Source organism: Nyctereutes procyonoides, unplaced genomic scaffold (assembly GCF_905146905.1).
Source record: "Nyctereutes procyonoides isolate TBG_1078 unplaced genomic scaffold, NYPRO_anot_genome, whole genome shotgun sequence".
NCBI classification, from domain to species: domain Eukaryota; kingdom Metazoa; phylum Chordata; class Mammalia; order Carnivora; family Canidae; genus Nyctereutes; species Nyctereutes procyonoides.
Genome location: NW_026575134.1, coordinates 21,283,171 through 21,296,267, shown reverse-complemented (window position 1 = coordinate 21,296,267; position 13,097 = coordinate 21,283,171). Strand labels below are relative to the sequence as shown.

General features: G+C 35.3%; 1 protein-coding gene across 7 annotated transcripts in view; it reads left to right on the top strand.

Moving 5' to 3' along the window:
* The window catches only part of CACNA2D1 (calcium voltage-gated channel auxiliary subunit alpha2delta 1), a 476,566-nt gene extending 465,478 nt beyond the window's left edge, over positions 1-11,088 (top strand). For all 7 annotated transcript variants that reach the window (XM_055300850.1, XM_055300848.1, XM_055300849.1 and 4 more), the window contains one exon: positions 6,955-11,088. In XM_055300850.1, the coding sequence (XP_055156825.1) occupies positions 6,955-7,071 (117 nt within the window). In that variant the 3' untranslated portion in view covers positions 7,072-11,088. The remainder of the gene's footprint in view (positions 1-6,954) is intronic.
* Positions 11,089-13,097: the final 2,009 nt, after the last annotated feature.

The window sequence follows — 13,097 nt, the reverse complement described above, 5'->3', positions numbered from 1 at the left end:
CTTCCCTGGTGAATTTTGCCAGACATCCAAAGAAGAATTAATACCAAGCTCTCTCAAAGTCTTTCAAGAAATAACAGGAGGGAACACTTTCAGACCCATTTTGCAAAGCCAGCCTTACCATTATCCCAAAGCCAGACAAGGACACACCAAGAGTAGAAAATTACAGGCCAATATCTTTGAGGAACCTAGATGCAAAAATCCTCAACAACATGCTAGCAACTTGAATTCAACAATACAAAACTATATGCCATCATCAAGTGGGATTTATTCCAAGGATGCAAGGACAGTTCAGCATTGATAAATCGACCAGTGTGATACACCATATTAACAGGGTAAAAGGAAAATCATACCATCTCAATAAATGCAGAGAATGCACTTGCAAAAATGTAACATCATTTTGATAAAACCCTTAATAAAGTTGGTATGTAAGGTAAATACCTCAAAATAATCAAGGCCCACAGCTAACATGAACAAGACAAGGATGCCCGTTCTTACCACTTTTCTTCAACATAGTGCTAGAAGTTCTAGGCAGAGCAAGTAGCAAAGAAAAAGAAATAAGCATCCAAATTGCAAAGTAAGAATTAAAACTATCTCTAATTTGCAGACAATATATTATATTTATAAAATGCAAATGACTCCACCTATTGTAATAAAAATAGTAAAATTGCAAAATAAAGAAGTACAAAAATTAGTTGAATTTTATACACTAATAAAATATCAGAGAAGTTGCAAAAATAATTTCATTTACAGTTGTATCCAAAAGAATAAAATACCTAGGAATAAATTTAACCAAGGAGGTAAAAGACCTTACACTAAAAATTATGACAGAGGGATCCCTGGGTGGCGCAGCGGTTTGGCGCCTGCCTTTGGCCCAGGGCACGATCCTGGAGACCCGGGATCAAATCCCACGTCGGGCTCCCGGTGTATGAAGCCTGCTTCTCCCTCTGCCTATGTATCTGCCTCTCTCCCTCTCTCTCTCTGTGACTATCATAAATAAATAAATAAATAAAAATTTTAAAAATTATGACAAAATTGAAGACAAAAATAAATGGGATGAGTGCTCATAAATTCGAATTATTGTTAAAATGTTCATACCATCCAGGCAATCTACAGTTTCACTGCAATTCCCATCAAAATTCCCTGAAATAGAACTAATAATTCTAATATACTTATGAAACTACAAAATCCTAATACCCAAAGCAATCTTAGAAACAAGAACAAAAGCTGGAGCCATCACACTTTCTTGATTCCAAACTATATTATAAAAATACAGTAATCAAACAGTGTGGTACTGGCATATACACACGCACACACAAAGACACACATGGATCACACAGATCAATATAACAAAATAGCCCAGAAGTACACCCATGTGTATATGTCCAATTAATTTATGACAAAGGAGCCAAGAATATACAATGAAGAGAGAGAATGGTCTCTTTGATACATAGTACCAGGAATGGCTACACCCAAGACAATCAAACTGTACCACTGTCTTACACAAAAACCAACCAAAAATGGATTAACTACTAGAACTTAAAGACCTGAAAGCATAAAACTTCCAGAAGAAAACCTCGGAAGTAAACTCGTTGATGTTTGTTTTGGCAACAGGTTTTTTTTTTTTTTAATTTTACATCATAGGCAAAGGCAACAAAAACAAAAATAAAAATGGGACTACATCAAAATTAAAAGCTTCTGCACAGCAAAAGAGACCCACAAAATTAAAAGGCAGCCCATGAAATGGGTGGAATTAATTGCAAATCATGTTTTGATAAAGGGCCAATATCCCAAATATACAAAGAAATCATACAACTCAATATCAAAAATCTGATTAAAGAATGGACACAAGATCTGAATAGAATTTTTCTGAAGACATATAGGTGGCCAACAGGTATAGACATACATTATTTTACCACTCTGTGCTTTATTGCACCTTCACAGATATTGCAAGTTTTTGCAAATTGAAGGTTTGTGTCAACTCCACATCAAGCAATCGTACTTGTGTTATTTTTTCAACAGCATTTGCTCACTTGTGTCTTTGTATCATGTTTTGTGATTTTCACAATATTTCAAACTTTTTCACTATAATTATATTTGTTAAGGTGATCTGTTACCTTTGATATTACCATTATAATTGTTTGGGGGTACCACTAACCACACTCATTTAGGACACAAGCTTAATAAATATGTCTGTTCTGAATGCTCTACAAACCGGCCATTTCCCCATCCCTTTTTCTCTCCTTGGGCCTTCCTATTCTCTGAGATGAAATGATATTCAAATTAGGTTAGTTAATAACCCTGCAGTCTAAGTGTTCAAGTTAAAAGAAGAGTCACCTTAAATCACAAAGTAGATATGATTGAGCTCACTGAGGATGGCATTTCAAAGGCCAACACAGGCTGAAATCAAGGCATCTTGGCACCAAACATTTGGACAAAATGTGAATGCAAAGGGAAAGTTCTTAAAGGAAATTTAAAGTGCTATCCCAGTGAATACCCAAATGATAAGAAAATCAAAACAGCATTATAACTGACATGGAGCAAGTTTTAGTGGTCTAGATAGGAGATTAAACCAGCCACCATAGTGCCTAAGCCAAAGCCTAATCCACAGCAAGTCCCCAATTCTTTTCATTCCTATGCAAGCTGAGAGAGGGGAGAAGCTGAGAGAGGCAAGAAAGCTGCAAAAGTTTGAAGGTAGCAGAGGTTAGTTCATGAGATTAAAGCAAAGCCAGCTCTGTAATATAACAGTACAATGTGAAGCAGCAAATTATCCAGATTACTGAGGTAATCAATGAAAATGGCTAAGCACTAAGTGGCAGGGTTTTTTTTTAATTTAATTTTTTTTATTTTAATTCCATTAATTAACATGTAGTATATTCTTAATTTCAGAGATGCAGTTAAGTGATTCATCAGTTGCATATAATACCCTGTGCTCATTACACCACATGCCCTCCTTAGTGTCCATCGCCCAGTTACCTCTTCACCCCCCTCACTTCCCCTCCAGGACCTCTTAACTATATAAGAAACAAACTGAGGGTAGTGACAAGTTTTCAGTGTAGATGAAACAGCCTTCTATTGGAAAAAGACCGCATCTAGTTCTTTCATAGCTGGAGCCAAGGAGTCAATGCCCATCTTCAAAGGACAGACTGTCTCTCTTGTTAGGAGCTCATGAGCTGGTGGCTTTAAGTTGAAGTCAATGCTCATTGACCATTCTGAAAACTCCAGGGCCCCTAAGTCATTCTACTCGGCCTGTGCTCTATCAATGAAAAAACAAAGCTTGGATAACAGCATCTGTTCATGACATGGTTACTGAACATTTGAAGCCCAGTGTTGAGACCTACAGGGGTGCGGGGGGAGTCCTTTCAAAATATACCTGCTTATGGAGAGCACATTTAACCACCCAAGAGCTATGATAGAGATGTACGGTGAGATGCATGTTGTGTTCATGCCTGCTAACACACCAGCCATTCCGCAGTCCGTGAATCAAGGAGCAATTTCAACCTTTCTAGGTCTCATTAGTTAAGAAATACATTTTGTGAGGCAATAGCTGTCATGGATTATGATTCCTCTGATGGAACTGGGCAAACTTTACTGAAAACCTTCTGGAAAGGATTTACCATTGTAGATGTCATGAAGAACTCTCACAATTCATGACGAGTCAAAATATCAACATGAACGGGAATCTGGAATAAGTAGATCCCAACCCTCATCGATGACTTTGAGGGGCTCATGACTACAGTAGAGGAAGTAACTGCAGACGAGGTGGAAATAGCACAAGAACTAGAATTACAAGTGGCGCCTGAAGATGTGACTGAAATCTCTACAATCTCACGATAAAACTTGAGTGGATGAAACTCACTTATTATGGATGAGCAAAGAAAGTGGTTTCTGGTGACAGAACCTCTTCTTGGTAAGGATGCTGTGGATATTGTTAAATGACAATAGGGGAGTTAAGATATTACATAAATTTAGTCGATCAAACAGTGACAGGGTTTGAGAGGATTGACTTGAATTTTGAAAGAAGTTCTACTGTGGGTACAATACTATAAACAACATCACAGACTACAGAGAAATTGTTCTTGAAAGGCAGAGGCAATCAATGTAGCAAACTTCATTGTTGTCTTATTTTGAGGACTGCCCACATCTACCCAGCCTTCAGCTCATGGAACCTCCTGGACCTCACGTGGAAGCTGGATATTGAGTCATGGGTTTGATAGCCAGGCGGTTCATATCCACTCTCTGTTCCGTACATTAACAGCTTCCTGTAATCCTGATGTTTGTTTTTGTATTTTTAAAAAACTGAGCACAATGAAAACCTTTTTGGAATCTCTTTTCTTCTGGATTATAAAAATACAGGGGGAAGTGCTATGAGGAATTTATGTAATAAATATATATACATATATATACACACATATATATACATCTACGTATATATATATACACATGCATATGTGCACATAAAAAAGACCCCGATCAGTCTGCAGCCATCAATAATTGAGGCAAGACCCTCCACCAGCAGAGGAAAAAAAAAAAAAAGACTCACTGAAAGCCCAGATTTTAGACATAATGCTATTGTACACTAAGAGAAAACAGTATAAACATAACTTTTATATGCACTAGGAAACCAAAACATTCATTTTACTTGTTTTATTGAGATACTCACTTTATTGAATATCTGAAACTGAACTTGCAGTATATCCAAGACATGTCTGTCCAAGAAGATAACCATTGCTGGCAGGATGTGCAGAAAGGGAATCCTCTGTGTTAATGGTGGGAATATTAATTGGTACAACCACTATGAAAACCAGTATGGGGCTGCCTCAGAAATTAAAAATATAACTACCATATGAATTGGCAATTCTGGATATTCATTTGAAGACAATGAAAACACGAGAAAAGATAGATGCACACCTATGTTCATTGCAGCATTTTTTTCAGTAGCTAAGATATATAAACAACCTAAGTGTCCATCAACAGGAATGGATAAAGAAGTGGTGTCTGGATAGATAGAAGGACATCTGGTCATTTGTGTTAACAGGATTGGACCCTGAGGGCATTATGCTGCATGAAACAAAGCCAGATAAAGACAAATAGTGTATGATATCACTTATATGTGGATTCTATTAAAAAAAAAGGAAAGAAAAAAATTGATAGAAACAAAGAGTAGAAAACTACTTGTCAGTGGCTAGGGAGGGATAAGGAGAGGTTGGTAAAACGATACAAGCTTTTGGCTATAAGATGAAAACAATCTAAGGATCTAATAAAACATGATGCCTATAGTTGATAACACTGTAGAACTGAAATCTATCCAGAAAAGTAAAACATAAATATTCTCACCAAACAAGAAAAGTGATAAATATGTGGACGATTGACATGTTAATTATCTTGGAGGTGGTAACCTTTCACAACATCTGAGTATATCAAATCACCTAAATCTAGATTTTAAATATAATTTTATTTGTCCATTAAAACTGAAAGTCAAAATTTTAAAAGCAAAGTGAAAAAAAAACATTTTTATACTAAAAAGGATAAAAGTATGAGCTATTAACAAATGAATAGAATTCATAGCTGTACGACTGGATTAGATTACCTAGGAAGAAAATATAAACAGTGAAATAACTCCTGGAAAAGTCTATCATGTGGAGAGCATGAAGAGAAGCAATTTGAGCCAAAGAGAGTAAGATGAACCCAAAACAAGTTTGGGGGGAACCAGAGATACGTTGGGCAAATAAACAGGAGAAAATATTGAAAGACGAGAATGCTGTACATTGCCCAATGCTCTTGAAAAGTCAACTAGAATGAGGACCAAGAATGGAACATCACCTTACGCTTCTCTGTAGATTTAGGAGATAGCTTTTGAAAAATAACAAACAGAAAAATGTGTTCTGCCTCAAAATGCAGCTCAAGAAGGAAATTGTATTAATTTACTGAGTGGCAGGCACTGTATTAAACCCTAGTGGGGAACACAAGCCGATATTCTCTTCTCTGCAAGCTCAGAGTCATTGGATAATCATTCTGAACATTTACTCCTTTATTTACTTACATTGCCTATTATTTTGATTATTGGATGATGATGAACCTTGGCGTTAGTGAATTCTCTTTGTAATGAACCTTGGCGTTAGTGAATTCTCTTTGTAAAAAGCCTCATATCTACTTATTTTTCTAAACCAATTTTATGAACTCAGTAACTAAAAGGAATTAAAGGATGTAGAAACTTTTGCAAAATACAGAACCTAGGGATGAAAGATCCAGGATAATTCTGCATTAGTAGCGAACTTCATGAGCTACCACCAGACAATGGGGATTCTGAATAAGTATAGCAATTCCTTATATTTCATGATTCTGTAATGTAAACATCTGGTGCCAGCTTAGCTCTTTATTTTGAATATATTTTTACAGTGCATGTATGCTTCAAATACATTATTCTTTAATTTTAGTAAAGGTCCAGATGCTACATTTATAGCCTGGTATGTTCACCTTTGAAATTGGATATAAAAGATTTGGAAAATAGAGAAAATCATTTCTCAAATTGACTTTACCAGTCACAAACTTTATCTTATTGAGAATAGTTGCTAAAATCATTAATTCTTGGGAATTCTAAGCCGATAGAAAATTTTTACTCCTTCTTTTTATAAATATACAGGAATATCTGGTACTATGAAAGTTATTTATTTCGCATCTGGTATATTACTCGAGCATTTATTATTAAGGTATTTTCTTTCTTAATCATCAGAATCTGCAACTCAAAATTTAAAGCATTCTTGAAATGGTACTAGGGAAATCACTTTATTCAAAATTGTTGAACTATAAAATCTAGGGTAATATAATTTTTTTGGATTCAAATTAAAGTCCTTTTATCAGGTGAGTTCAGAAGTGGCTTGAACACGTGTGCTCTGAAAGATGGCTTACTAGATACTTCAGGATTTTTCTTTTTCCTTTTTTTTTTTCCCCCAACAGGAGGATTTTACCGACTGTGGTGGTGTTTCTGGATTGAATCCCTCCCTGTGGTCCATCATTGGAGTCCAGTTTGTACTACTTTGGCTTTTATCTGGCAGCAGACACTGCCAGTTATGACCTTCTAAAACTCAGTCTGCATAATTAAACTCCAGACCCTGCCAAAACATGAGCCCTCGGTTGCATTAAAATAGGGTCAACTGTGGAATGAGCAGAACATTAGCTGGGCCCATACCATGGCATAAATCTAAGGCGCAGACTCATATGGCACCCACTGGCTGCATGTCAGGGTCTCAGATCCTTAAACTTGTGTGAATGCTGCATCATCTATGTATAACATCAAAGCAAAATTCTATACATGCTCTATTGGAAAATTGGAGAGCTTGTTGTTTGCGTTGTTGGTGATTATATGTAAAAGGGCTCCCCACACTGTTTATGAATCATACAAATTGTCTTGACCTGGAATTTTGACTTGCTGCAATTCTTGTTCTTTTACTAAGAAAATCTCTAGATGGGGAAAAAGGAGTGATTTTTGCCTTCACGTATTCTTCTGTTAAAAATTATCTCCTGCTCTGAGTAGTCATAATTGAAAAGCAAAATAGAAAAAGCGAGATTGATGGGATCTGTTGAAATAATAATAATAACAATGGCTAATTTTCTACCAAAAATAAAAATTTGCCATGAATAAAATGCCTTATGAAGAATGGCTTCCCCGCCAAAAGTATAACACAAATGATGACCAATTAAGTTTTGCCGGGGGTAATGGATTGGTGTTTGAAAATCATAACTAAGATAAACTATTAAACTAAAAGGTGCTTGAAGATGTAATTTGAACACGTGACCTATTTCCTCATAAATGTAAGCCCTTAATCAATGCTTTGATGTAATGTTTCTTTTGTTCACAGTAAAGTTATGTAGTGCTAGCCAGATATTTCAAAATGCTCTAAGAGAAGCTTGTTGGGGGGAGGGGCAACGTTTTCTCTTGTGATAAATGAACTTTGGTTACCAAGGGTATTTTGCATGATGCTGCTGCTATTTTAACTTTCGGTTTGTTTTCCTCTTACTGTAGAGTATAGTCCTTTGAAAAGTTAACCGAGTGACATTATTGTTATGTAAGACTCTGAACCTTGCGGTGTAATGCACTTAAGTCATCTTTAAAAATGTCGTTAAATTACTCTGAATATACTGTGCAATGTCAATGCCGAATGACTGGGGTAGGTAAATGGTGAAATGGGAATTCATGGATTTTATACAGACTCGTGCTTTTGCCTGAAAACCTATGTACAGATATTTTAAGTACATAAATCAGATTTGACACATTTATTTTTTGAAGAGTACATATATGTTCTCAATGAAGATTTACACTAGGTTTCCTCTTTGTTCGTTTGAATAGTAGCACGTACACTGCAGACGTTTCTGCTGCTGCTGCTTCTCGCCCTCCGTTTTAAAGGGTACGATCACTTGACCAAAATTTCCATGCAGTTTGATGAGGGTTTTATAATTAACCTGAACAAATAGGAAACCTTGAATCTGTATGTATGCACATGAATACTTGATTGTGAATAATCAAAGTTGTTTTTATACAGCCTCATTGGTGAAAATGATTAGTGTAGTAAATCGGATATTTCATTATAGAGTAAATATGGTAGATTATTATTTATGCTTTTAAAAATAATTTTCAGGGGTAAACAGTGTTTGAAGAAAGGGTAAAAACAAAGAATGTGTAATTCTAGTTCACGTGAGTAATTCTGCCGAAGGCTGGAAGTATACAGATATTTTTTATGGTGAAACGGATCTGTTCTTATTTTGAACATGCCAAATATTGGTGTGTGTATATGCTGGAAATTTTCTTATACATCCTTTTTAAGTCCATATCTTACTGACATCATCCAGCATGCTCTAATATGCTCCGCGTATCAAAGACAGAACCCGAGTCGTTAGCCTAGTTTAAAAGATACCTGTTTTGTTTTCAGCTTTGCATCCATTTGTAATTCCCTCCCACCACCAATATACCCTAGGAACCATTTGTGTATATTTCCTTATTTAACTATTTTTTATTTAAAAACAGGGGTGGGGTGGGAATGGAATCACGTTGCCAGCTATTGTTCTAAGAATTGACATCAGTTACCATTTCTACCGCATTGTTGTGATTTTGTAGTCTCATTTGTAACTGGTATTGACATTTTAGAAAACACCAAAGTGATTTAAAAAAATAGAGAACTTCTCACTCTAGTAACACTATGTTGAGATCATGTTGTTTGTTGATTACATATTTAAAACGTATTGTTAACTTTTGCTAGACTATTTTAAATCAAGAAAGTGTTGGGAAGGGGATAACAATATAAAATCATGTTAGTTCGTGTGTATATATGACGCACATTCAAACAACTGAATTGCTTCCAGCATACAACAAACTACCTTAAAATTATCTTTAAAATCTATTAAGTATATTTTCATGGCTAATGTCACTGAAATAGTATGTTTTCATCAACTACATTGTTGTTGCATTAATCACAGTTAAACTTGGCATCTCTTGGCAGGGTCCTATTGATTACATTTGCCATCAAAATATATTTACATGCACGAGTCTTGCTACGATCCTTTATTTTCTGTTATAAAATAAACTTATATTTATGGGAACCACATACCTGGTAATAAATTGGGTAAAAATGTGCTTTCTGACTCAAAATTGGTCTCATGCCTAATACTAGTCTTCAAAACTTTTTGCATTTTTTCAAAGACAGTAACACTCATCCCATCAAATTGTTATATTTAATTTAGGATTTTTCTGTGAGCTCTAATTCTTGACAGGAACTTAAATTATAACCTGTTATAAATATTGATTTTCAAAGACAAAATGATACAAGGGATGGAGAAGAAAGCTTAAAAGAAAGCTCTTTGGCTTCTTTCATTCTCTACTCATCCAGTTTTATGTAGTTTGTCATTAAAACGAAATCAAAACAAGTCTTATATTGGTGTTGAGTAACAGGAATGACTTTTGCATTAATGGTTTCTTTATATTTTCTTCATTTGAACAACCAGCATTACTGCCAAACACCAATCGTGGTCCATATTTGTAACAGGTTTTTAACATGACATAGTTAGCAAGTTTGATTGAAGAGATTTTTAGGTCCTGGGCCTCTAAGACTTTAGTATGATCTTTTTTCATGTTTCTAATGCTTGAGGCGTTATTGCTTTACTTGGAAAAACAACGACAACAAAACAGTGTTGCTGCCATTTGTAAGTTTTCCTAGAATATTCCTTTTATTAACTTTAAAACTGGCCTTACTGGGTTCAAATAGGCAGTATCCCTTTTAAGTGACCTTTGCAACCCAAGTGTTACTTGCTTATTTGATGCTCTCTTCTATTTTACTTCTCATTCAAATCTTTCTCTCCACCAAAGCTTAAATTCTATGTCTTAATTTAAAACTCTGAACTATTCCATTAATCGTTAGTTGACATTAAAATATCTAGAGGTAGACAGTTTGACCTTGTGAAACACAATGAATGCTGTGACTTTTTCAAGTGTAGAATAGAATGATGATTTCACTTGCCCCCAACTTGAAATACTTTGTTACTATTTAGAACTTGTATTGTTTTCCCATTAGCAGAATGTTAATATTGCTAATATTTCGTGTACATTTCTGTACAGAACACATCAATACAACAGAAGTATCAAGTGTTGAATAAATTCCAGAATTTCAAAGACTCAGAAAACCCTTACCAAGAGTTTCCTCTACCTAATTTCTAGTTCACATAGTTAACTCAAAGAAATTCCACTGAGACTAATGGGATACTGTCTTGTGTAGATGCCAGTTGAGTTTACAGTGTGACCTAACAAAGCTGTCTTTTTTGTTGTGCTGTATGATTGTTGGATCATGCTTTTTAGGGATACTTTTATTGAAATGCTCAGTGTGCATCCATGCAAAAGGCCAATTGGCTTTGTGAACAAAAGATCTTTTCTCCCCTTTATTATGTTCTCTTGACACTTTTGTGGAAATTAACTAGCCTGATAAAAAACATTTTGTAAAAATTTGTATAATACTGTTATAAAAATATTTATAATCCCAGAAAATGTTGTGTTAAATCTTGTGCAAAAACAGTATATTCAGAATAAAAGTTTATCATTTAAAGTCACCAGTTTGGATTATTTAATTGCACAAAATCCAGTTGAAAGCGACAGAAGTTATTGCAAATATATTTTAATCAAGCCTTCCTGAGGAGAGAATTCAAAATAGTGAAGTAAAACTTGGGATTAGGCAAGTGCTTTTGCTATTACAACCTCGGCTCACAAACAAACACATGTGCTTCTGACTCCTTTTCTAGCTCTGACCCTCCGCATATGGCTCTTGCCATCAAGGCATTTAGGAAGTTATTAATTCAGACTTTGGACTTCTGTTGAAAAAAAAAAATCCTCGGCAGAAATAAAAATAATGTTTCCATGTTCCTAAAACCTTAGGAAAGTAGTTTGAAAGAGATCATTAGAATATCTAAAATGTGCATATCTTTTACACATCTGATTTTTTAAATACTTCTCCTAGCTACGTTAGAGCAATCAGCAGCTGAAGAAGTGAGGTCTAGTGTGAAGAATTAAACAAACAAAAACCTATTAGGTTTCTTTTACATTTACTCTAGCTTGTAACCTGCCGTCATATGCTCAACTAATAAATAAATTAATGAGCCTGATACCGTGTGAAATCTAGTGTAACGGAGACCTGCTTTTCCTTCTGGGAGCCCTCATATGAGAACAAAAATTACCACACGTGGGAGGAATGCAGTACGTGAATACCAACGATGGTGATTACTGGAAAAGCTGACCTCCAGTTTCTGATCAAGGCATTTTAACAGGAAAAAGCCTACATAAAAGTGTAAGGTGGATAACATTTGTGTTTTGAACATCTGGCTTCGTTTTTTTACCAATTTATCTCCTCAATCAATCCTCTTACTCCCCAGACACCCTCATTTCCTCTATCAATCATCTTGAACCCATCTCCACCTCTTCCCTTGGGACCTTGCTGCATCCATTCTCCTTCCTCAAGCATATTCAGTCTCCCCTTCCCACAGGCTTACATCTTTATGCCTGTGAACACATTCGGAACACCTCTATTTAAAACTGAAAAATTAAGTGTTTACTGTTGTTGCCTCTTATCCCTGTTACTTCCCAGAGTTGTAAACCTAGGATTAAAATATTCCTTTGCATATCGACACATGTACTGGCAGTCTCTTCTGAAACTCAGCTAGGCAGGGACTCAATACACAACCAGACCTTAGAATTTTAGATCTGTAAAGGCTGATTATCTCTGACCTTTAGCATGGGGCTACTACCACTGGAAAATTTTAGGTACCAGTATGAGGTCCGAAGAAATTCAAGTATTAGGCATCTTTTTTAAAATTTATCATTTAACATATAGTGTGCTAGAAGTTTCAGAGGTAGAGTTCAGTGATTCATCATGTAACAGTGCTCATTACCTCAAGTGCCCTCCTAAAAGCCCATCACCCAGTTACCCCATCTCCCTACCCACCTCCTCAAAGGTATTGGGCATTTCTTAATGCTCAAAGGCTTTCTATATTAAAGTGGAGCTATTCACAGAGACCCTACCTCATTTTCTATAAATTGGTATACAATCAACAATGCTATTTAATATCATTTTTTAGAGTAGATTCTACTTTTTTAAAATGAATATATATAAGGAAATTTAATATTACTGCCATAATTGGGCAACTAATATAATTTGCCACAATTAGTAGGAAATGCCACAGTTTCATCTCTATTATCATGAAAAGAAATACATAAAATCCCTCAGCATATATCGCTGTCAAACATGCTAGAGTCAACACTTCTTCACCATTATTGTTATGATAGGTTAGGCCGTTTTTATTTCTGTCACTAACGTTTTAAGGTGTAAACCTAGACTCCAACATCTCACTGTAAATTGTAGTTATTAACACATTTAAAAACATTTACCAAATGCATGCTCTTACATTTCAAAGTTTGAGATTTTTAAGTTCGTAGGTTGTTTTCCAAACTGCTTTATCCCATAATAGTTTTTTAGTGTCTCGGGATCATAATGTAATTTTAAATGTTTAACATTTTCACTGATAGAAGGACAATTTCTCTTTCTTCTGTCTCATTGTTAGTGTATAGA